Source organism: Macrobrachium nipponense, chromosome 4, assembly GCF_015104395.2.
Source record: "Macrobrachium nipponense isolate FS-2020 chromosome 4, ASM1510439v2, whole genome shotgun sequence".
In the NCBI taxonomy this organism is placed as follows: Eukaryota; Metazoa; Arthropoda; class Malacostraca; order Decapoda; family Palaemonidae; genus Macrobrachium; species Macrobrachium nipponense.
This window is the reverse complement of record NC_061100.1, coordinates 118,054,515-118,081,167: the sequence shown is the minus strand read 5'-3', so window position 1 is coordinate 118,081,167 and position 26,653 is coordinate 118,054,515. Positions and strand designations below refer to the sequence as shown.

Sequence of the window (26,653 nt, the reverse complement as noted above, 5' to 3'; positions counted from 1 at the left end):
ATGGAAATATCTATGAGAAACCAACACTACAGAGTCGTGCTGCCCACTAACCAAAGACAAACAAACCCGACTGAACAGCTAAAAGGAATTACAATGAAATCAGTATTTACCTCACCAAGAAAACATAAAAAAGGCACATGTAATTTTATGATTAAGATAACCACCCAATCATGGTCAGTGCGTTTCAGGTTGTCACCTGTAATCGCTTCAGGGAGAGAAGACACGCAGGTATGCTATAAATATAGAAATGACAATGAAATGGTGGGACCTATTTACACTGAGCAAGACTGGCTTTCAAAAGCATCAGAACCTATGATACAAATCAGCATCCAATTCTTTTAAATGAAAAATAATTTGATTTCAAGATCTAAACAGAGCAGCTGATTATTCTTGTTCGACAGAAGTGTGCGACAGCATAAGAAACCTCCAAGAAAGGTATACACCTCAATGTTGTTACTTCATACCTGACGATCAGCCACTAGTTCTAGAACTATTTACGATGGAAGTAATCCTAGAGAGCCCCCTTTATTCTGGCAAAACTAAATCTTCTAGGGAGGTTAACGATTCAAAAACAGGATATTATTGTCAAAGCCTTTTTAAACAAAAGAATATAGCTAAAGTTTAAATAAAATTCATATTCCATACAAGTACCTTAACGTAATGTAATGCCTGGCCCACCTGATTAAGAGGACAGTACTCAACCCTGTACACTGGTCATGAAAACAAAACAAGGAACTAACACGTTCAAACTCAAAAGCTGTGGCTGTCAATCTTTATAATGTCTTGATCAGTAACATGAACAAGGATACTCGTCCAGTCAACTCCAAGAAGAAAATCCCACCTCTGATATGGGTTTCACACCTGGAAACGGATCTCTTGATAATTGCTGCTGATCATACGTAGTACCAGCATACATAACCTTTGAAGGTAGCTTAGAAATATTGGACCCTCGTTAGCCGAGCTATACATATGAGTATGAAAATGATTATAGTTTTGGTAAAATAATCAGTGGCCCGTCACAGTATCATATTTACCATTTGGTACAACGAGTTTGATGACATCACTATTACAGCATATTTTTTACCTTTCTGATCATACCACAAGCTTGATAGAAATTTCGTTCCAGTGTAAAGAGCATTATTTGGTAACGTTTGTACATCCGCTGAATACATAGAAAATGACCAGTGGCCGTTGTTATACACTCGAGACCTCACTGCTAACTTCCATATACAGCCGGCATTGACATTGGAAAACTCTTGGACATATTCGAGAAACTGGAAACAGATGTTTTATCTTTTTCTTTGGTAGACAGTATTTTGAATATCGCAGACTGCCACTCTAATCAATTTGCCGAAGAAGCAAACCTTTCAAATTTCCTGGAAATCAACATCCGTCTTGCTTTCTTACGAAAGAGAGAACAATCTGCTTCTTGATAACCCAAGTCGTATGAAATCTTAAATAAGCAAGTGGAAGAAACGGAGTCACATTCCATCTATAAAAGACCTCCGCATAATTCACTAGACAACATTTACAAGAGTGAGGACTAGTTTGTATACTGGATAAACAAAAATTGGCCAAGCTTGCCTAAAGAATGACAAAAAAAAACTCCTATACTGCCTTTACCAGCAAGGTAACATATCCCGTATACTTATGGATTATTTGTAGTTTTTAAAACTTTTCTAATATTTTTCCTTTAGCTTTAGAGCCATGATCCTGATTCTCCAGTAGTCCTTAAATTACTAACTCGGTGCACATTTAGCATAGTTTGAAACATTATCTGTGACTATGCATTTTTCCAGAACTTCCACAGAAAAATAAATTTATAAACACTAAGGATACCAGGATACAAAAGAATAAAATAAAACTCAAATTATCGTGGATCTGAAAGATTATAATTAGCAAATGAGAGACCAAATAGCTGTGAAAATGCTACACCACTAGAGATATGACAGCAAAAAAAGTGATGGTTGATAGTGTGACTTAAAGCAAAGCAAGTTATGTACCAACTGTTTGTCATGAAATTATTGCTTGAAAAGTTTACATCAATTATAATGTATAGATCTTTAAGCGCTAGAGATCAGCTGAATTAAGAGGTAATTTGGAGAAGCAAGAAAAATCGTTAAGAATATATTAACTTGAAAAGGTGTCAAGTCATCGAAGGTCTACAACGATTAATTGACTGATTAAGTCCATTAAAACTGGCGTCACAACATCTAGGTTACTGACGCCGTAATAAATTTAAATGAAAACTAAAAATAAATTAATAAATTTCAAAAGAATTTCATATAAAAATATCGAAAAATAAATATGTATATCATCATATTTGTTCGAATATATTATCAATACTTACATATAATTTATACGTAGAATGTAAATTTTTTTGATGAAAAGCGAAAGACTCAAAATAAACGATTGCATCCTAGTATGAAGCTGATAAAAGGGTGGGCTTTATCAATCTCCATGGGTGTCGAAAGATCGAGATAGTGAAAATGGTTGAAAAGATTTAAGCACAACTTTGAGAGTAGGAGATTAAACTGCAGATCAAAATAAATAACATTTTCTTTAGCAGTCGGTGTTTTTTTGGCAAGCGGGTGCAAATGGATTTTGTATTGACTTCCATTTGTACATGTTGACTGTCAAAAGGATCATAAGAATGCCCATAATATTTGGGAAGGTTATTATTTACTGTTGGCAGATGTGAAGGATAGGAAAAGTTGAAAGAAAATTTATACCGAGTCTTTCGAGAAAAATGGAAATTATAAAAACGAAACTAATGAAATGTGGAATAGAAAATATTTCCACATATAACAGCGATGAATGGAAATGGATAAATGTAAAATATGAGAAGCATTACGAGCAAGGTTGAGTGTCTTCCTCGTCCAAAATTAGATTTTAATTACATTTTCTCAAAGTGATTAAATCTACTATACAACATAACAACAATATTACGAGAGGTTCAAATAATAACTAAGTTCATTACGACGACAGTAATCTGACAAATAAAAACAACAAAAATTGCATGAAATGTGTTGCTTTCGTAAAAATAAATAAATAAATAAATAAAAACCTTCCCCGTGAGGTAAAACTGTTAATAAAGATGAAATCTGTTTATGCTGTGCCAGTGGGTTCTGTATTGTGCATACAAATAAAAGTTCTACCCATGACTCACAATGCGACATAACAATGTGAAACTGAGTCTGTGAACATACGCGACCTTGAAAAAGAACAGATATATTCAAAAATAAAAAGCCATGAAAATAATAAAAGTCGACGAACATTCGGATTTCACTAAACGCTTCCCCTAACCTCGTTCAACCGTTTCCCGGGGACCCATTCCCCTGCCAGGGTATCCAAATTATGCTGTTGGATATTTTTATCAGGAAGGTCCGTCTGATGTCTCGTGCGATTCTGTCAAGTGGAATTTGAGTGGCCCCGAGAGAGAGAGAGAGAGAGAGAGAGAGAGAGAGAGAGAGAGAGAGAGAGAGGTGGGCGGGGCTTAGACCCCGAATCCCTTCTTTGGCAAGGTGGAAGACGCAGTGTTTACAGAATAAATTAGAGCGATGTCTCGAATTGTAACGCACAATTTAGTGGTGTGTCTCAGTTCGTAAATTTGTTTCTGCACCGATAACTGGTTTGTTTACATCGCTTGTGACGTGACCATCACGATCAAACGAAAGTTCCAAAGAAGAAAGCTTTGCGAGAGCAATCCTAGCATGAATCTAAAGTCGAGATCGCAAAGTAACAAGACGCCTCGTGCATAGGAAATGAAACATATAAAAGATATAGATACTTAAGTGTCACGGAACTCCAGTGGTGGTTCGTATAATAAGAAAGGAGGAATTACGACCTAATAATGAAGGAAACTTCAAGTTCACTGGTCTGGAATCCTTGACGAAACATTTTGAAATATTTTGCATGCAAGATTGTATAGGCTACGTACCTAGTAAATCTTCTACTGCTTAGTGTATGAACCATTTCCTTCATAAATTATTGTAAAAGACGGCTTAATCAGGTGTTATAGTGAAGAACTAACCAAAAGCAATGAAAAATAAGATAATGACTCGAACAATCCATTTACTCCATAATAGGTGTTGTGTATATGCGCTATTCTGCAATTATCTTTGAAGTGTATGCATAAGTAAACTGTTACACTACACAATGCTTGCGTGTTTTTGAGCCATGTTCCATTCAAAATTATTTTTGAACGTACTAAGTTACTTTCAAACTGCCTTTCTAATGAGCGTTGCCACCTCAATAACCTCTGTGAGTAAACCTCCAAACTACTTTGTGGTTGTTGTTGTTGTTGTTGTTGTTCTTGTTGGGGGTGCAAGAAAGGTCTAAGAAAGAGCCTAGAAAGGTCTGAAAAGGTGTTTCGCATTGAGTTAAAGATACATTAATTTTAGGTATTCATGATTTATTTATTGGAATGAAAATGTAAAAAAAGAAATAATGTGCATGTTAAACAGTACAGAAACATTATTTCTAATAAACTATAGCATATTTCTTTCAATTTTCGTTTGAGAAATAAGGCTTTATTTGACCGTAGATTTTAGCACGTTTGAAGTTATATTAAAAGTTAGGAATATAATGTTTACAACTTATGCGCGATGGGAAAATCTTGCCCACGTCCCGAGTAAGCTGGAGGTCGGGTCACGCCTTGTTTCTGAGCTTTGGACTGGCTGACAAGTGCAACCATGCCACTGCGTTACCTTTGTTGCTGCCAAGAGTTACTCTCGGGTACTTTCCGCTCTAGAAAGTACTAGGACAGTGTGATATTCATCAAATGCTGAGAAAAAGGGGCCACGGAATTACTGGTAAAGAGAACAAATAAAATTCATACTCGTTGACTAGTGTTACCCATTCAGAACAAATCATGAAGTAGGAGTCTGTGAGTTAAAGATGAGCTATTCAATGAAGTTAACCTCATACTCAATTTACTAATCATATACTAAAACAAAACAGACATTCATCAAGGCCATCAGATATTTCTTTTCACAAGGGACGGTTAGGATTGCTGCAAGCTTGCGTAATAAGTCCACCAAGTCTAAAAACGACAAAGGCGCCTGAACGTTATTTTGTGAACTGCCAGAAAGGCCAGGTCAAGGCTCATCAAAAATCACATATGCAAATCGCAGCTGCTGATGACTTAAATTAAAATGAGAGGAAGATGGACGACAATGTATCCTACATTATCCTAACTTTCGAACTTGAGATATGAGTCAAAGTTAAGTTAGGTCATTGCAACCATCTAGAAAATAGACTGGCAGTCAAAAAGAGAATATACAGATTCAATGCATTAGTGTACGACCATAAAGAACGACTTCGCAGCCATTTTCAAGAGCGCGGGAAAAGGACGAGAACTGATCTGAACTGTTGCCTTCGAAGACGAAACAAGGACGGGGAAGTTATTTATCGTCGATTCTTATGAAAAATTTCTGTGGCATAGAATAATAATCAGTTTCTCCTCGCAGGCAGTGGCCTCAGTGTAAAAACCAAGATTATTTTCCAGAATATTAACAGCTTCATGTATCTACATAGAAGGTTGATGAGTAGCTCCATGAGTTAGTCTACAAACAAAAGACTAAGGTATCCAACCCTGTCGTCAACATATTTTCGCTTTCGGATTTTAACTACATCATTTTCCAAATACTTTATCCTTTTCTCTATCCAGCACTTTCTGGGTCTTCCTCCCGACAACTCCGAATGACATTTCACCACCTATAGACCTCCATTCTCTCTACAATCGACATCACCCAAACTTTTAAAAGCACACTACCTTTCCTTTCACATTGTTACCACTTCCCCGCGATGATATATTTTTCAACATTTCAGTCATTCTTGCGACACGCATAGACTACGAAAAGGAGTCATTCAAACGTCTTCAGAAGAAATCTACGCATTCACGTTCGCTCAAATAAATGATTGTGGTGTGGGTTTGCAAAAAAAAAAAAAAAATTTTGCCAGTGCTCTTTCGTTCCTTCTTATTTGCACAGCACTGCCTATTACTGCATTCACTGGCAAAGTTAATTAGTATTCAATCTCTTTCCATTCATGCTTTTTGTACGAAAAAGAGAACAGGTAAAACAGGAAGACAAATATCCAGAGCAAAGTCCCGGGAAAGGGGAAACGGTAGTTATGAAATTTTGCTCCCGAGAACAATATCCTTTTCCAAAGAATAAAATTATTATTTACATCCAATTCTTAACGGTCGAATGAAAGGGGTAGCTTTTCCTTTTGAAGTCTATCACAAAAACACAAAGGAAGAATACTTTTTCACCGTTTTAATATACGAGCAGTCCAGTTAACGCTTTAATAAGCACGGCATTCTCTCTCTCTCTCTCTCTCCTGCGTATATGCAAAATAATTCATGTATACTGCATGCTAAGAAAATAAACAAGGCAGACGCACATAAAATACTGTATATATATAATTCCCGCTGAGTAAACAAATAATAAATTCGATGTTCAATTAGCGATCTATGACACAAACACAAACACGCATATATATATATATATATATATATATATATATATATATATATATATATATATATATATATTAGAGAGAGAGAGAGAGAAACATATATGTATATAGTCTATATAAATTATAATAGTCACAATGTCCTCTCACCTCGTTTTTTCACACTTTCTGGATACGCTTGTCACCACAGAGATTGAGATCCAAATGCAAGAATGTGAAGAAATTCTGCGGTCCGGAACAGAATTAGAATCCGGAGCATCAGAACGATGTTACGTTACCGACCTGACCACCTTTATATTCATGCACTTGGATCTAAAGCTTTGTAGTGATAACTGTATTGAAAGAGTATGAAGAATTATATCAGTTAAGAGAGCATTATGATTATCATAAAACACACACAGACACACATACACACACTTATATATACATAATATATATATATATATCTATATATATATATATATATATATATATATTATATTATATATATATATATATCATATATATATATATATATATATATATATATATTATATATATAATATATATATACATACACCTTTGTATACATTTATAAACGCATATAGCTAAATATGCATGAAAACTTGCTCTATCCTTTCACTTATTTCTTTAATGTTTACAGAGGGAACGTAGTTCACTTGTTTACTTTAGGATATATTTACAATATTTACACGTATTACTAATATGTTTGTGTGTATTATATACACACCAAGTAAAATTAGTAAAAATTATAAAATTTGTAAATAATGTAAATATAAGCTAAAGAAATGAGATTTGCGTTAACACTGCAAAAGCATTAGAAAATGAGTGAATTCACAGAACAAGTTCTCACGCTAAACGGTAGGGAAAAAATCACCGTAATTCAACTTGCCTAAGGTCCAATAAATCAAATATCTCAAAGGTCCAGCAGTTGGGGTGAAGACCTCATCTGTCACACACACACACCCACGTCATCACAAGATTCCCTCCGTATTCGGAAAAGACGAAATACTTTTGCGTGTGAACTGAATAGAATGAATTATGGATATTGACAACTAAGAAGATGACTGACACGACGAGGATCACTCAAACGGATCGGCGATAACCAAAGAGATTCTCGAAATTCGCATTGATTCTACAAAACTGAGAAACATTTCAACAGGTATACCTACTACGCCTCAACAATCTGAATGCAAAATCATTTCATCTACGAGCATAAACTATACGTAAATGCGGAATGCAAACAAGACAGTGCATGCTTCAAGTACATTAGGTAAATCCGGTATGCAAAAGAAAGTTATTCCGGAATCACTAAACAATCCACCCTCACTCTCTCTCTCTCCATATATTCCAGAAACGAAAAGGCGGAAGGGAGACGGCAGAGATCCATCTAGTGGGGTGAACCCGGAGAGGATGGGAGGGGAGGGGTGACGGGAGGTGAGGACCAGAGCCATACCAAGGGGGTGATCTTTAACCTGTAGTGATGAGGGGTTATTTACATCGATGAATTTTGATCAGCGGGGAGCCCTTATAAAGAGAAATGGCAGTGCTCTGCCAGAGTCGAAAAAGAAGGATAGGGGTGAGGGAGGGGCCAGGGCTGAATAGAAAGGGGGAATACGAAGAAAATGATGTACTATGTAGTATAGGAATAGAAAGTTTACAGTGTTTTCTTTACCTCTTTTATGGGCTATGCGTGTGAGACCAGCTTCACCTTCTTATACACAACAGTGATACATACTTCTCGCGACACATCCAATTCCGACGTCTGAACCTTCTCGATGACTTTTGTTGGTTTCGAGAGAGAGAGAGAGAGAGAGAGAGAGAGAGAGAGAGAGAGAGAGAGAGAGATTGTTTGGTATCGTGAAATGAAGAAATTTATTTTCAAAAGCTAGATTAAACTTTCTGAAGGCAATTCCTAGGGTATGCACAACGCTTGCACGAATGCGGTTTCATAATCAGATTAATTTTTCGCGCTGTTACTTGTCATGAAGGTTTAATGTGAAAGTTTTCATTTATAACTGAAGAGGCAAGTTAGGAGCGTGTATTCTTTCTATCAGGCCACTTCGTCCCCGACACCAACGGCCACCCCCCCTTTTTTTTTTTTGAGGGGGGGGGGGGGGGTTCCACGCGTCTTCGACTGCCTCCTCCCTTTTTAATATAGTACTTTTTTATTTTATTTTTTGTAATTCACAGTCGTTTTTGCAGTTGTTCGGTTTAGCTTAACCCAGCTTCGTCCCAGCAGGGGTCCTTCTAAGGTGGGCTAGGAGTATCGAAGGTGTGGAAAGTGAAGGGGGGGATAGGAGGTCTGATTTGGACCTCTGGAATCGGCGAACCGACAATCATTTTTTTCCAACCAAAAGAGACACTATTTCTTTCCCCCCTCTTCTGTTTCCTAAATGGAAAACCTTTCGTTTTAGTTATCAGGTAGCCTATACTCTGAACACGGACCAGATAGAACGACCATTTAAGGTAAGGAAACCTAGACCAACATTCCAACCCCACGCCAGTGAACTTGCCTTTCTTGAACACTTTTTTTTTTTTTTTTTTTTTTTTTTCCCTCCCTCCAACGTCCACTTGCCCTTCTTCACGAACTCATCATCAGATCGAAAGGGACTGACTCGTTGTTCTAATCCCTCCAAATAAAGGTCCAGTGCTCCGACTGTGGCCGCAGTATTCAGCCCTTGAATAATCCCCTTCGTTTTGAGGGCAGGGGGGGGGGGGGAAGGGAGGGAGGGGACAGATACAAAATTTTCACACTTTTTCTTCTCAAAGTCTCATGGCAGTAGGGAACTCTGCATAAATGACTGTGCTCCTGTTATTACATAAAGATGTGTATCGTAACATTCCGCTATGCATGGGCATAAGAATAATAAACATTTCCCATGCGTCAGGACATATTATGCCTCAGAAAAGACGGTGTAAGCACCTAACCTTGCTGCTCAAGATAGTATTACAAAAAGTAAAAGAATATCTAGAAGATTTTTGAGGAAAATTACCGTTATGAGCCCAAGACTATATCTGTATTTAAACGCTCTAACAATAAAATATCACTGATCGTGTGTAAGATAAAAAAAAATAGCAAAGTAATTTAACTACATTTATTGCTTACAGATTCGAACGTATACACAAACAAACTATTTAAAATTAAAAGAATATTTTGTCATAAATATCATCGTAGGTCTATCGACCTTTACTGCTGAAGAAACGTCCAATGGTAAAACTTGAGAAAATTTTGGAATTTTTAAACGAAATCAAACAACGCCAGTTTAATGCACTAGGAATATTCACACCTAGGTCAACCAACCATGGTTTCACAAACTTGTAACTCCTGTGCTTTATAATATTTCTATCAATAACAATGTTGGACAGATGAAAAATTCCTGACACATGTACGCGAGATCTAACCCAACGCGAATCATACTGAAAGCAAAATCTAAAAAATAATTATTTAATGGCTTTTGTCAATTCGGAGCTCTTTTTATTTCTTCTCTCTCTCTCTCTCTCTCTCTCTCTCTCTCTCTCTCTCTCTCTCTCTCCTCCTCCTCCTCCGTACAGTGATGTGACAAATGAACTGTCAGCCGTGGCCCATGAAACTCCCAGCCGCGGCCCGTGAAACTTTCGGCCACGGCCTGGTGGTGGCCTGTGTTATTGGCACCTGTAGCGGTGCCAGACGCACGATCATCGTTAACTTTAACGTTAAATGAAATAGAAACTATTGAGGCTAGAGGGCGGCAATTTGGTATGTTTGATGATTGGAGACAAATAGCCACCTCAATAGTTTCCTTTCACAGACAACTAAAATGCTGCGTCCTATTTTTGAAATCCACGGAGTCCTTGAAAGTGAGGGTAATGGCAACAGAAAGGTGATCATAATCTCACCAAATAGTACAATAATTCTACAATTCAAATACAAATAAGAGATTTAGAACTTAAGAAATGGAACATAACAACCGGACGATGCTGATGAACAACGAAGCTACAAATATTGAAGATTTCAGTAGGCAAGATTTCTTACGCAAGATTTCCTTTGCAACGGGTTAACGCCACTATGCTTTCCGAGTCTTAAAACTGAAGGTCTAATATGCAAATGATGTGGATCCGTCGTGGTCTCTGACCGTTTGCTAGTTAAACGAGCAACGCAACTCCTTCGGCAGTAACCATAGCAAGCCTTTAACGACGAGGGCGCCTAATTTGGCGGCTCAGAAATGACGTGGGGAAAGCCTGCGAGGGGAATTTCAATCGGTCGGGAGGGTCGATTAGAGACCACAAGGTGAACATGAGTGGGAACATTGGAAAACTCACTAAGGACTCGACAGTAGCCATGTAACTGGCATGAGGGATGAAAACTATTCCAATGAAACTTCAGCAAGGCTGCGAACTCGTTATAATATGATGCTTAGAATTTTATAATGGAACTGGTTGATTCAAAAGATCGTACTTCTAATAAAGATAAAGTCCCTGGAAACAGGTGAACAACGCTAAACACACATACGCACCATATATATATATATATATATATATATATATATTATATATATATATATATATATATATATATGTGTGTGTGTGTGTGTGTGTGTGTGTGTGTGTGTGTGTGTGTGTGTGTGTGTGTGTTTGACGTAATAGCAAGTGTATCACTGATGTATATACTTTATTACAGAACAGACCAACAAAAATATAACTAAAATAGTCCTTCGACTGGCCGTTATACAAGTAGAATCCGCTATGTCAGCCTGAATAATTATGCAATGAGAAGCTATCGATTGTAAGCAAGACACTTAGAACTTCCTATGGAACGGAGCTACACCATATTTTACACCTCTGAAATACTGATCATCGAAACCATGCTCCATTTAGACAAATAAGGATTTTATAGTTACGTGCATAGATTTTTCAACAGATTTAAACCAGTTAATCAAAAGAGGGGCCATGAGACAATATAATATAGTTATTTTAGAGTTCCTTACATACCTAAATACGTAAACCACATATTATGTAAGGGAGTGAGAGAACTATTTCAATTACATCTGCCACAAACTGTCTTGAGGTTAGTATTATATAACAACTTTAAAATAATAACATACTTCAGTTGTAAAGAAAAACTATGTTTCTCGGTTAGTGTACAAATTTACCTGTTCCAAGTGCAGTTTGGAATATTATATCAGTTCTTATGTCAAGAATGTTTAGTTTAGAATCGACCACCACAAAGCTGTCAGTTCACCAACAGCCGTACCACTTGTAAGACACCTACAGTCAGCAATTATGAGACCACTGTTAAAATTTATGTAACGTAACTATAAACACAGAGGATTTTAAACTATTGGCAAAACCCATGAAAGATCAAGAACTCGGATTTTAGAATCTATACTGATTAGATTAAATAAGTCAGCTTTAAACCTTGATGGCAGTTAATTTCCTTGGTCCATAATGTGAATATGTTTTATAGCATCACGTCCGAACTTCTTAATGTTTTTAAATTTTAGGTATTTCTTTTAATATTAGGACTTCATTATATTCTGAAATTTTAATATTGTATATGCGATTTACCATAACCATGTCTTTTACTCATTTCGGCTGATTTTTTTAATAGTACGTACCTGATTTCTACCATAACGTTAAAATAAAGTGTTGGAAATATGTGATTCCCAAAGTCTACCATAGTTTCAACGTCTTCAACTCGATGAGATATATACTATATAGATATAGCAGATATCTAGATACATACATGTATAGATGTATGTATAGATACATATACATACATATATATATATATATATATATCTTTTGTATATATAATATCTATCTTATTTATACATCTATATATATATATATATATAATATATATATATATATATATATATATATATATGTATATATATATATATATATATATATATATATATATATATATATATATATATATCTTATAATATAATATCTCATCTATGTATAGATAAATACATACAGTATATAGATATATAATATATATTTACATACAGAATATAGATATATAATAGAGATATGCAAACACAGTAAATATTTTTTGCAACCTAAGTTAGGTCAAAATGAATGTTAGGCTAGTATGCTTCCCTGTATTCCTCTCATGGTTTAAGGCCCTTGAAATCCGGTTAGGTTAAGATGCTTCCAAGTAGACTATCACTCATTAATGTTACCCCTGTCACCCAGCCAAAACCTAATTTCTCACCTGGTCTCAAATTATTGTTCAACATATGATGGGGGAATAAATGTTGAATTCCTTAAAATCATATTATCATCTAATTGAAAATGGCTAAATTCCATACTGAATACAATTAAGGTAACATTCTATTCTCATTACGATTATTATTACTATAAATGGTCACAACACTATAAATACAAGTTGAGAATTCTAAAGATATATGTTTCATTATTACATAATATTATTATGTAATGACTATTTTACTTATGCTTCCAATATAAATTTCATACTTTCATTTGACTTGGATAGCACTCCAATATATATATATATATATATATATATATATATATATATATATATATATATATATATATATATTTATCATATATATTATTATATATATACTATTATATAGTAAATATATATATATATATATTATATATATATATATATATATATATATATCTTTTTACCTAGCATGAAGTTTTTATCAACCATAATTACATTCTGGAGCTGAAAATATGATTTTCCAACCCACCCCCTTATATCCTACAATTGAGAGAGAAACCTGGTTTTTAAGTGGTGAATAACACAAGAGGAGTGAAATACAAGGATATATATATCTTAACTAACATACCCTTGGGAACATAGTCCTTACTTGGCCAGGGAAAAGGGAAATCAAACTCCCACAACTAACCTAACCTAGGACACTATAAATCAAAATAAACAGGGTTGTGACCTACAACCTAACCTAACCTAGAGTGCAAGTTCCTTAATTGGCCAACCATGCCCCTCTCCCCCACAACCCCATAAGATTATGACTTCACATAACATAACCTAACCTAGGGCACTGGGTCCTTACCTGGACCCCAACCAGAATGCCAGGTACAGTGGTACCTCGATACGAAATTAATCCATTCCGAGGCGGCCTTCGTATCATGAGTTTTTCGTATCTTGAACCGCATTTTACATATAAAATGGCTAATCTGTTCCAAGCCCTCCAAAAATACCCCAGTAAATTTCATAATAAAGCTAAATTGACCTATAAACAATGAAATACTACAACAATTTGGACCATTCAATACCTAACTTAATACGTACTGCTAATATGTAATACATAGTACCTGTAAATGAAGTGTATTAGTGTACATGGTATACAAGAAATACTGTACGTACATACGTACGTATGTAGTATAATGTGGAAGCTTACCTTTCGAGTGAGGCTATCTCCGAAAGTGGCGACAGAGAAGGACAAACGGCAAATACTTACACTTAACTTTACGAAACACATAAAAAAATGTCAGGAAAACATAAACTAAACTTTACGAAACACATTAACAAAACTGTAACACTTAACTTTACAAAAAACTAAAATTAAAATTTTGTCTTTTTTTTATTTTTACATTTTTTTTATTTTTATACTTTACATTTTTTTTTTTTTTTTAAACTTCTTCACCACTTTCAACTTTCTGTTTTTTCGTAGTATCACTTGGTTCTTCCTTTTTGCTTACTCCTACTAAAGGCCTCTTTAAAAAATAACTATCCAAGGAAGATTGCTTCTGCCTGCTTTTGACAATGTTCCTGAAATGACTCAGGCAAACGTCATCGAACTGTGCAAGCATACGACCTGTGTAAGCCTTTTCGGGATGTCTCTTTTCTACGAATGATTGCACCTTATGAAAAGCAGCTAGAGCATCCTTAATTTCTGCCATTGTCATAGAGTCGTCGTCCTCCTCCTCGCCGCTGCGAGAGAACTCTTCTTGAACGACGTTGTGTTGCATGGCCTCCAACTCCTTCAGGTCATCCGTCGTAAGCTCCTCTTGGTGCTCCTCGAGAAGGTCATTGATGTCGTCCTCGTCGACGACCAGCCACATGGACTTGCCGAGTGCAACGATCTCGGCAAGATCTGGTTGCGAAACAGTTTCAGGATCATCAACTGTTCCTGAATCTGCAGCACCAGCTTTGCCCACATCGAATCCCTCGAAGTCTTGGGCGGATATGGCATCAGGCCAGAGTTTCCTCCACAAGGAATTCAAGGTTCGCCTCGAAACCTCCTGCCAAGCTTGGTCGATGAGTCGGATGCATATCACAACATCGAAATGCTCCTTCCAAAATTCACGCAAGGTGAGGTTTGTGGTATCGGTGATGTCGAAACATCTCTTGAAAAGATGTTTCGTATACAGCTTCTTGAAGTTCGATATCACTTGCTGGTCCATGGGCTGGAGGGGAGGGATGGTGTTAGGCGGAAGATAAAGAATCTTGATAAACGAATGCTCCACTAGGATATCTTCCTTGAGGCCAGGAGGGTGAGTAGAGGCATTGTCCAACACCAGCAGACATTTCAGAGGGAGGCGCTTCTCTTCCAAGAATTTCTTCACTGTCAGGCCGAAACACAGATTTACCCACTCGGTGAACAAAAATCTCATTATCTAGGCTTTCGCATTGGACCTCCACATCACTGGAAGCTTCTCCTTAAGCATGTTGTGGGCCTTGAAGGCTCGAGGAGTCTCCAAATGATAGACAAGTAGGGGCTTCACCTTGCAATCCCCACTGGCGTTCGAGCAAAGTGCGAGTGTAAGCCTGTCTTTCATCAGCTTATGCCCGGGTAGCTTCTTCTCTTCCTGCGTGATGTACGTCCGATGAAGCATTTTTTTCCAAAAAAGGCCAGTCTCATCACTGTTGAAGACTTGCTGAGAACTGTAGCCTTCGTTGAGTCATATCTTGTCGAACGTCTTAATAAATGCTTCGGCTGCTTTCGTGTCCGAGCTGGCCGCCTCCCCATACTGCACCACTGAATGGATGCCAGTCCGTTTACGGAATTTTTCGAACCACCTATGAGAAGCCTTGAATTCTGGGGTTGGCGTCGATGTCCCTTCTCTGTTGTCTTCAGCCTGGGCAATCAAATCGACGAAAATAGCGCTGGCCTTGTGGCAGATTGCCGTCTCCGTTATTGTATCACCAGTGATTTCTTTGTCTTTTATCCAGACAAGAAGCAGCCTTTCCATTTCATCGTGCACGTGGCTCCTCTTGCTGGACAAAATAGTTACGCCCTTGGAAGGTGTAGCTGCTTTGATGACATCCTTCTGCTTAAGGATGGTGCCTATGGTCGGCAGATTTCGGCCGTATTCCTTGGCGATCACACTCAATCGCATACCAGCTTCATATTTTTTAATTATCTCCATCTTCGTCTCCAAAGAAAGCATCCTCTTCTTTCTGTGAACTTCAACTTTCTTGGGACTCGTGACTACGTATATACTGTACGTAATTATGTTATGTAGTATGCATACGTAGTAAAGTTCTCACACAACACGATAAAGTATACTACAACGAAATCACTAATGAATTTACGTTAATAAACAAAATCGTATAGAACGAACGAATTCCGCGTGCGTACAACACCGATGATGACGCGAAGTGGCCAAAAGAGCACGCTGCTACATAGATGCATCATGGGAGAGATGCTGACCAATAGGAGAGAAGGATCTTATGGCGGTGACTAGCATCAGGAACCAATGGGAGAGTGGGAGGATGGTGGCGAGTCTACTCAGTTGGCGGGGCACGAGTTTTAAAATTGTTATCGGTGGTCCGGGCGAATCTCGGACTTTACAGCAACAACCTTTTGTATCTTGAACAATTTTCGTATGTAGAGCCGCAAAAATCTTCGTATTTGCTTTCATATCTCAAGTTTTTCTTAAGTTGAGCCTTTCGTATCTTGAGGTACCACTGTACTTACTATTTCCCAGTGCATTTTGTCGCTATAAACCTTCAATAAACATTACCTTAACCAAAATCAGAACTTCCACAGGGATGTTATAATACATGCTCATATGCCACTCTTTTGTATTCAACCCCACCCAAAAACCCTTATTGTCGACTTTGGTCCCCTTAAATGCAGGATATAAGAGGGGTCAGTATCTATCTACTAGGCCTAGCCTAATAATTTGCTAATGAAATTATATCTGAAATATTCAAAATACTCATAATAACAGGAAAATCATATATACAACTTCAGAATGCAATAATTGTTCAAAGTATAAATTTACTCATCCTTAGCATTCCACTCGTTTTGTTTTCGCCAGACCCAAAAACCACGGTTTCCCAATACGTTCCCCCCTGAATTGTTGTACACAAGGAGTTACGGTTTCTTTAAACTATTAATTCGTTACCTAAATGAACGCCAGAAATGTTTAAAACACAAAAAAAATAGAAAACCAAATCAGCCAAAATAATTATAGGAACAAGGAGTGTTAAATGTTAGCACCGAAGAAACCATGACTAAAAACCGATCCAGCACCGAAGAAACCATAACTAAAAAACGAGGCATAATGTTTTCAAGCAAAACCTGAATTCCACAATCCCACTTGGTCTATCCGGTGAAACTTAGAACAAAAGAACCATAGAAAGAAAGAACCAATCAGATTTCAGAACCGTTCATGAAAATACAGTTCAAAAGACGTTCCAAGTAAGCTGGCTATGCTTAGGCGAAAAACTCCTTATGACGGCCTTTCGCTGCAACAGGCTCTTGCTCCATGAAACGTGTAACAATATTCGTAGATAAATATCTCGGGCCGTAAATATGCGGATTAAGGACATAGCAAATAATATCCAACAAAGCTGACTAGCTTAGTATTAAAGTCCAGTCGTATCTTACCGAAGAATGAATCTGTGTCTACAATGACCGAAATCGACTCTGTAAGGAATCACATGTAGGCTACCTAAGTTTCATACTGTCATCGGACTTCGATGGAGCTTCTGATTATGATACTAACGTTTTATTGGTAGTTTTATTTTGCATAAAGACAGATTTAGCCTAGAGCACTGATCTCCATGGGAATTGGGATAACAACATTAGGCCTATGACTCATTCTGCACCTAGCTCAGGCTTTCATGGCACCTACCTTTCACAAGGACGCCGTTCTCGTAACAACTGGGCATACTCCACAGGAATTATTTAATAAAGATCTTCATCTGTGTAAACCTCAAAATGCATCTGCCTATTCCTTGAACACAATAGATTTTATACACTATTAAAAGTAACGTGTATATCTAATTACCGATCACGAGGGACTAACCATCAGTGATGCCGTTTTTTCTTCACAACATTGGCTTTTAGCAGTGTTACCATATGCAGTTCATCTGATTTTTTACTTTATTTATGATTTAATGGTTAGAATGCGTATTTGCCGATGTAGAATTATTTTCCGTGATGTTAGAAAACTACATGTCACTAACTTAATATAAAGTATTTTTGACGAAGAAAAATAAAGGATTTCAATAAAATTAATTTGTATAAATAAGCAGGATTTGTTTTATATCTTTATTTTCATAATAAAACATAAAAAGGCAAAGTGAAGAATTTTTTTCTTCAGTGCCATGGCCTGTGGTCGGAAAAGCCACGAAGGGTTGCCAGATGTCACCAGAAAGCCACACTAATACGCGAAATTCCTCAAAACGGCAACCCTGCTAACCATTTGGACAGTGTGGGAGCGTTTATGTACCATAAAGGAAGTATTTTGCACTCATATTCAATTCCTCGAAAACCTAATAAACTACGATGGCAAATGAATAAAACATCTCTAGTAAAATTAATAAGGATGATAACGACATCCGAGAAATTCCATTACGTAATGAAACGATAAGTTGTAAGATTTTGAAAACAAAATCTAATCTCTCCACGGTGCCGGGAGTGGCTTTCGATAAATGACAGTGGCAATCTTCACCTTGACACAAGCTTAATTTTAGGCGCAGCTTGCACTGTCACCACAGTACTATCCAACATTGTGAAATTTTCGTGATTTAATCAATTACTTAACTGCGACTTGAGTGTCCTGGTCTCTTTTGGCGTGTAGTTCTGAACGTGGATTGTATTATCTTATTAATTCCAATGAACTTTTTTCATATAGGCTCTGAACATTTGGTTATCCTTGGTGTCAAAGTTGACAACAAACTTATCATTTTTATGCTCTCTCTCTCTCTCTCTCTCTCTCTCTCTCTCTCTCTCTCTCTCTCTCTCTCTCTCCACGTGGGCGTGTTTGTGGGTGTGAACAGGTAATGAAGTACCGAAGAAAAGGCAGGTTCCCTTCTAATGACGCCATCCATTTCATGGGCACCCAGCAGGTGGTGTTTGTCAGTTGAAAGATTCTTGTTGCCCCCTCCTTTGCCGTTATATGTACTTTTGTGTTACTGAATTTCATATGTATCACTATATATATATATATATATATATATATATATATATATATATATATATATATATATATATATATATATATATAGTGATATCATCTGATTTTGGTACTTTCATTGGCTGTCACTGGTTCTTTGATAGTAGAGTAAGTTTATTCCCATGCTTACTTTTACAAACACAATTCCATATATATATATATATATATATATATATATATATATATATATATATATATATATATATATATATATATATATATATATATATATATATATATATATATATATTACGGTAAATATATTTTTCGACATTACTGCCGTCTCCTCTAACAGAGTTTGGATTATATGAAAAAACAAAAACGACCATCTTTGCCACATTTGTAATTTATTCGGCGAAGTAATAGCTACAAGTACTAGACTTTTGATTATCTTACTCGAAAAAAAACTGAAACTAAGTAATTAAAGGCGAACCTCTTTGTCAACAGGATTTGGTAGTCAACAGCGAGGAAGAGAATTTTTCTACTGAAATCATCGCAGATGAATCCGCGCCAGATCCTCTCTTACTTGGAGGAGAAATTGAAGAAGAAGAACAGGAAGAAGAGAAGAAGAAGAGAGGTATTGGGATCATTGGAGAAACGGGCATCAGCGAAGGAACGATAGTGGGCCTTAGGGTGAGTGTGTAATGTTAACCATGTATTCATACACACACACACACACACACACACACACACACACATATATAGTATATATATATATATATATATATATATATATATATATATGTGTGTGTGTGTGTGTGTGTGTGTGTATGTATGTATGATAGTATATAGTGATATATATATATATATATAATATATATATATATGTGTGGTGTGTGTGTGTGTGTGTGTGTGTGTGTGTGATGTGTGTTAGTGTGTGTGTGTGTGTGTGTGTGTGTTTAGTGTGTGTAGAAATTTACAAAATCATTCTTGCCAGTGAGTACTATCCTACATCCCCACACATTAAAAATCTGCCTGGTTTTGTTTGAATTTAGCTTATTCTAGCAAGTTCCTACCAACTCGTGGAAATATTTATTTGCAAAGATAATGCCCTTATTTCTTGTAATTATGTATTTGCAACTTTGCAGGGTTCAGCCGAGGACTCTGAGGCAGCTGCCAGACTACCAAAGCCCGAGGCACTTCAAGGAGGTCCACAGACTTTGCAAGGTCTTCACATCGGAAGGATACCTCACTCTTGTGCTCTCTGTTCCAGGGAAAGAAATCTCTGTAGGATTATCTCTGGTAAGTGAACCTGGTGTTATCACTTTGTATATACTTAGGAACTGTTTTCATCGGCCAAATTCATTATCTGAAGTCATGGGCGTAGTCAAAATGCAAGTCAGCTGGGGACGGGGGGCGGGGGGCCGGGATAGGTCCAAAAATTAGTCTTCACATAAATTCTATTCTTTCTTTTCCCAAAGTATTTTTAATACCTTGCCATGGTATACAAAGACATAACATGTATATTTTGCCGTTAATTATAACTACGTATTTATTTTCAAAACTTCTAAACCCAGCTATAATGGTTTTCTCTTTACTCTTATAAATAAACCAGGTATTTTCACGAGGTCACCACTGCCCTATGGATACTCTCTGGTGACTCCCATCCCAGCCGGGGTCTGCAATCTCTCCATCACTGAAATGAAGCCTTCCAAGAATTTCTTCGGTAAAACCTTCTTTGGTTTATGTTGTCTTCTATAATGAGTTTTCGTCTCTGTTTTAAGTCATTATATAATACTTGTCAAGGCATCGAAATATACGGTCAAACATAGGTTTATCGATCGTAAAGGTATTGGATTACTCTATGATATACCTAAAAATGAATCTACGAGATTAGATAAAATTAGCCTCTGACTGAAAACGAAAACTTGAAAGGCAAAATATGTTAAAGAGAGCAATGAATGTGAGATGCCGGAGAGTTAAAATGTAACAAAAATCGATAACTAAGACCAATCTAGGAATGAAATTAAGTAAATAGGAAGAACAACGTCAATTGACATTGAATGTGGGGCTATGATTGTTGTTCTGGTCTATTCGCCTGTTACTCTTTTGCTTTTATTACATATTTTACTGATATGTAATTTTAAAGTAAGATTTCATAAATGCGAAAATACTTCTTTATAAAATATAGTAATATTGATAACAATTGAGGGATCATTCTTATGATTTCGGAGGAGGGAGAAATCGATATAGTTTTAGGGCGATGTCGTTCAAGTCGTAGCTTCTTCTTCTTATTTTTATTAACATTATTATTATTTTCTAAAGCACTACGACGTCCTGACGGAACTTATGTCCTAAATGGCAATTGGGGCATCCAAGCAGCAGGCCAGTACCTCATCGGTGGTACAACCTTCACCTACACCCCTTCAGATGAAGACAGCGGTGAGCAGCTCACAGCTCCAGGACCATTGCGAGAACCTATCGAACTTACGGTAAGTCTTGAAGTTAATTATTATGAGGAGCAACTGTACACCTCAAAAAAGAACTCAGATTCACCAATATAGTTTAGTAAACAACGCCTTAGTATGAAGGTTAATTAGGCCTAATATTTAGACACGCTCGAGATCTCACCTTATTTTGTTTTGGAATTCATTTTAATGTAACTAAATTTACTTAAAACAACAAGGAGGTGTTGTATTATTTCTTCCTTAGCCACCGTAATGTGATACGTTAATTTTACTATATGAGGCCAAATAGGTTTTATGTGGTATCAAAGACATTGACATCGTCACGTTTAGAGCTCTGCCATAATTTAAAAAATGTTTTCCAGATATGCGCAAGTACTGATTACTGATTTATAATAAGTCCACCATATTTTGACAGACATAATGCAGAAATAAAGAGAATAACATTTCAGATGTGCTATCACTGTGAGGAGCAACAAGAACGTAGTGTTTACAATAGTTCCCCATTTACTTAGTCCAAGTAACTCCCACCAAAGAAAATGGTCATAATAAGCGTATTTCATGGTACACAAAGCTAAATTTCCTTTAGCGTCTAATTAATATCATTATTGTTTTCTTACCTTCGCAATTTTTGATTATTTCCATCTAAAACTCTTACCTTTTCATTTACTTACCTCATGATTATAACAATTTTACTCTCCTTTGTTATTACAAACTAATTTCTATTTGCAGGTGTTATACTCTACATCAATTTACTAAAAGAAACAGCATATCATGCCTAGAGGAATTTACAATATGTGCATGAAAATTTCTGTAACATGATAAATATATACTTAAAGAGAATTGTTAGTTTCAAGCATTAATTCTGTTGTAAAATTAGTTGAAAGAAAGACAGATCAATTTATTAACTATCCATGTTGGCTTTATTTCAGCTAATATCACAGAGTCCAAACCCAGGTATCAAGTATGAATATAGACTTCCTGTTCAAGACTTCCAAGGTGGAAATCCTGCACTGAGCTCGCCGAGTGGAGGACTTCTGCCTAACATGGGAGGTATATCTGGGACACTTGGACAATCGCCATCAACATTCCCTCAAGGATCATCAAGTATTGGTTCCATAAACCCGAATCTCGGTGTCAGAAATCCCACCACATCAGGCAGCAGTAGTACCAGCATTTTCCCACTGGTTGGAAGTCAGGCCCTAATTCCTGGACGAGGGGCATATGGCCCAAATAATCCCAACATTGTAGCTGGTAGCTTGGGTCCATTGAACCCTGGAATTACCCCTAGTGGAGGAATAAACAGAGGTAGAGGGCTGGGTGGCTTTAACCCAGGTAGTGTCCCAGTCCAGAGGGGAAGTGCTCAGAGTGGCACTGGTATCAACCCTGCAACAGGAACACAAGGAATAAATCCATCTTTCACTGTGGCTCAACCAAGGACTCCAGTGAAACCCTCAGATGCTCTTGGAACTAGGGGATCCTCTGGAATCCCTGGTGTCTTGCCCCACCTTCAGCCAATAACTCCTCTAGGAACTTCACAAGGTTCCTCCAGTCTACCAATACCATGGAATCCTTCATACAGTCCAAAGGATGGTAGTCCACTATCCGGGGGACACCCTTATCTACCCAATCAGGGTTTTCCAAGAGTGCCATCACCAGGATCATTGCCACCAGGTGTACGAGTTCCTGGATCAGGGCTTGCAGGTCAACAAACTGATGGTTCTAGGACTACCATTACTGGAGGCGTAACAACTGGTGTTCAAGGATTTATTCCTCCCCAAGATGGTGCAAAGGTATCTGGAATTCCACCAGAATTTCCTCAAAACAGCATACCTCTTAGACCTGTTGCGATACCAATCCAACCTAATCCGGGAAGTAGAAGGCCACCATCAAACATTCCAAGTCACTCGAGAAGACCTCACTCTGAGGAAAAAGGGCTCCCTATTCCTGAAACTTCTGCTGGTACTCACAGGACAAGACATCAGCATGGAGGGAAACGCAGACAAGGTAAATATAAATCACAAAAAAAACCTTGGAACTCTTTCTTAATGAAGGCTAATAGTACAAATTATTGGAAAGGAGGTTTGTTTACATGCATATTATATATATATATATATATATATATATTATATATATCTATATATATATACATATATATATATATATATATATATATATATATATATATATATATATACATACATACATACATACCTATATATAATATGCGTGTGGGACTACGTGTAAAGAATGTGTCACCTAATTTTTCGCTGTTTAAACAGGGCATCGAAAAGTGTCCAGGACATCTGCAGAAACCAGCCAAGAAACACCATTCGGCGTTGGAATTCAACAGACACAGCCAAATGTGTCTCCATCTTCGTTTTCTCCACCTAATGATACGGTAAGTATTTTGGAAATCGAAATGTCTGATTCCCTAGGGATACTCCAAGCTGATGTTTTTATATTCTTCGCAAAAAGTTTTTGCTTCCCTGAAGACTTGCAGCTACATTTAAATTACTTTTCATTGTCTTCTACTGCAATGCTTGTAAATATTTAGCGTACTGTTCGCGTCTATTGAAATGGTAAGATATAAACCAAGAATGTTAATGCTGGAAAATATTCAGTGTGAAAGGAATCCTATATATTTAACTGAAAAGTAGATTTAAGAAGTTAACGCAAAACTATACAGTTTACTAGTGGGCTCACACACACACATACACACACACACACACGCACCACGTGGTCTGTTATGAAATATTTTGTTACCGAAAACAAAGATGAATGGGTTCCAACTTTCACAGACAGCGGCGAAAGGCCCCAGGAGGCGCGGTAATGGACGGCGTAGACAGCAACAGGATGACTCTGGCGTTGCTGGCACAGGTCGTCGAAATAAGGACAGAGGCAGCAGACGGAAGCAAAGATCGAGATATCAATGGGCTGAAAAAGGTTTCACTCCCTGCTCGAAACCGTGCGGGGGAGGTTAGTTGCTTCTGGAATATTAAAAGTTGTATGGAAGGACAAGCATAGACCTGATGAATATGTCACTCAGTTGAAAGGTCCCGTAGGTTGGGGATGGGTTCGTGCTGTCAGTGTCATCTCATTTAGTGCAATGTAGGCATTATTTAAGGTTCTTTGCAGCCTCTCTTGGGCCCCTTGCTGCACACCTTTCCCTTCCTTTTACGAGACGTCTGCTCATATTCTCTTTCTCTCATCGTACTTTCCATCCCTCCTAACAATTTTTCCAACATTATTTTCAGAGCTGAATGATCTCATATGTCCCAGCGCTTGGTATTTGTCCTAAATTTTATATTCCAATTCCAACCTTTGTGTTTAGCTTAAAACAAACTTGACTTTTAATCAACTCAATCCTGCTCTCCCTCAGGTAATCAGACGACCATTCTTTCCTGCGAAAGGCGAAGAAAGAAGACTGTGGTTTCTGACAGACGTTGTGAGCATCTACCTCGTCCTAAAACTCATACAATCATGTGTAATCTAAAGCCTTGTCCAGCTACGTAAGTGGTTTCTAATTTCGTTCCATATTTCTTCCCTCTGATATGACATTAGCAATTCAGCAATTGCGACTAGATTTCAATCGTAAACGCAGTTACGTACTAATTGATATATATAATGTACGAGATTCAGTCTGTTGAGATACAATGAACAAGTGGAAATTTGAGTAAAGGTGACGAAGTCAACGTTATCCGTTTGCCCATAGTTAACACAGAAAGAAGCCAGTAGGAAATGTATGAACATTCACTTTTCATGGAAACCCAGCTGTAAACTGTTCATGAAAGATTTGTATGGGGTCATTAGTGAATCTGCTTTTTATTATCAAAATTTCTCGTAAAATTTCGCTACTCACCAGGATATTTAAGGATTCAATAGCTTTCCTCCATTCTGTTAAAGTAGTCCTACAGCGTATCAGCGTAACCCGGGAGTAGACCAGATCACGCTTCTTTAAAATGCCTTTTTTTTTTTTTTTTTTTTTTTTTTTCTTACCATTTGTATTTTCATTGCTCAAGCACTTTTGTAAAAGAATAAGACTGACTGCTCTTAGTGGCTTTCCGTACTATGATGTCCTGTTCACAAAATTAAGTACACGATTACCAGATATACATAAAGCTAACAGTATTCTCCTTTTCGCTTCTTACTTTACATCCTGTCAACGATGTAAGCTTATGCTTTCCAAGTTAAAGCTTGAGAAACAAATTACTTGCGGTTCACCTGTGTATGAAGCTGGTAAGATAAAGTGTAGTTTGCCATATCTCTTAAAACTACACAAGTCAAATGATAAGCTCCACAATTTGCCATTGAAAGGTTATCACACCATATTTTATAACATCGGTCGTTCATATTTTCCATGAAGGATAAAACAAATCTAATCGGAATGTATTCTGTACCAAGTTGACTAGATTGTATATAAAATATTTTTTAAATGTAAGAGACGATAAATTTCGCTGCCAATGTTAAAATTCCAATATTTTTCTTAAGAACTTTTATTGGTTGCATTTTAATAAGCGCCGACAGATTTTTTTCAGTTAAATTTCATCAACTATGAAAAACATATGACTGGGACGATAGTATTCACTCGACATATTTGGCTCAACAGATGGTCACCAGGTGAGTGGGGTCCATGCAGTGTCACCTGTGGGATGGGTGTCCAAACGAGGCCGTTGATCTGCAAGCAGCAGATTTCTCCGACGTTCACGATGATGGTTCCTGAGGGTGCCTGTCTGTCACCCCCTTCAGTTTCCACTTCACAGGTACGATAGTACAAGTATTCCGACACTTCTGTTTAAAAAGAAAAAAAAAAAGAAAAAAAACCTGTATCTGTATTTATTACTGTTGTTGGGACCTGTGTTCTCTTTTTGTGAAAAATTACACACTTCTTCCCCAACAGTTGGACATTCTTTGCTTTGTTGAAAGTCTCATCCCCACAATACAAATGGATAATCAAATGAATAACAATTAGTTTGTATGGAAATCAAAATAGAAACTGCAATAATGAAACTTCTTTATTAGGTTTGTGAAATGGGTCGTTGCCCGAGTACCTCCCCCGAGTGGGACACGGGCCCCTGGAGCAATTGTTCTGCACCGTGTGGCTTCGGGAGCCGTAGTCGTGAAGTACGATGTCTGTTAGGGGGGATACAAGTAGACGACGAATCGTGTGACGCGGAAAGTCAGCCGGAGGAGGAACAAGGTTGCGATATGGGATCCTGCGCTACGAATACTTGGTTCTTTTCAGAGTGGGCTGATCAGGTATGAGAAAATGGTAATACTATACTGTACTTTTCACGGATAACAAAGTTGAGAATCGAATTTTATCTCGTGAATCTCTCTTGTGCTCAGCTGAGTTTGAAATAGGA

The 26,653-nt window shown here is 37.2% G+C and overlaps 1 protein-coding gene and 1 long non-coding RNA gene across 7 annotated transcripts in view; one reads left to right on the top strand and one right to left on the bottom strand.

The window, feature by feature from the left end:
- LOC135211096 (uncharacterized) overlaps positions 1-17,727 on the bottom strand; it is a 666,357-nt gene extending 648,630 nt beyond the window's left edge. For both annotated transcript variants that reach the window (XR_010313618.1, XR_010313620.1), the window contains exon 1: positions 17,557-17,727. This is a non-coding gene — a long non-coding RNA (uncharacterized LOC135211096). The remainder of the gene's footprint in view (positions 1-17,556) is intronic.
- LOC135211094 (uncharacterized) overlaps positions 1-26,653 on the top strand; it is a 496,052-nt gene that overhangs the window by 462,926 nt on the left and 6,473 nt on the right. For all 5 annotated transcript variants that reach the window (XM_064244173.1, XM_064244175.1, XM_064244174.1 and 2 more), the window contains exons 3-12: positions 19,330-19,515; positions 19,971-20,124; positions 20,438-20,548; positions 21,148-21,314; positions 22,220-23,294; positions 23,570-23,688; positions 24,089-24,266; positions 24,670-24,799; positions 25,897-26,050; positions 26,310-26,546. In XM_064244173.1, coding sequence (XP_064100243.1) covers positions 19,330-19,515; positions 19,971-20,124; positions 20,438-20,548; positions 21,148-21,314; positions 22,220-23,294; positions 23,570-23,688; positions 24,089-24,266; positions 24,670-24,799; positions 25,897-26,050; positions 26,310-26,546 — 2,511 coding nt within the window. The remainder of the gene's footprint in view (positions 1-19,329; positions 19,516-19,970; positions 20,125-20,437; positions 20,549-21,147; positions 21,315-22,219; positions 23,295-23,569; positions 23,689-24,088; positions 24,267-24,669; positions 24,800-25,896; positions 26,051-26,309; positions 26,547-26,653) is intronic.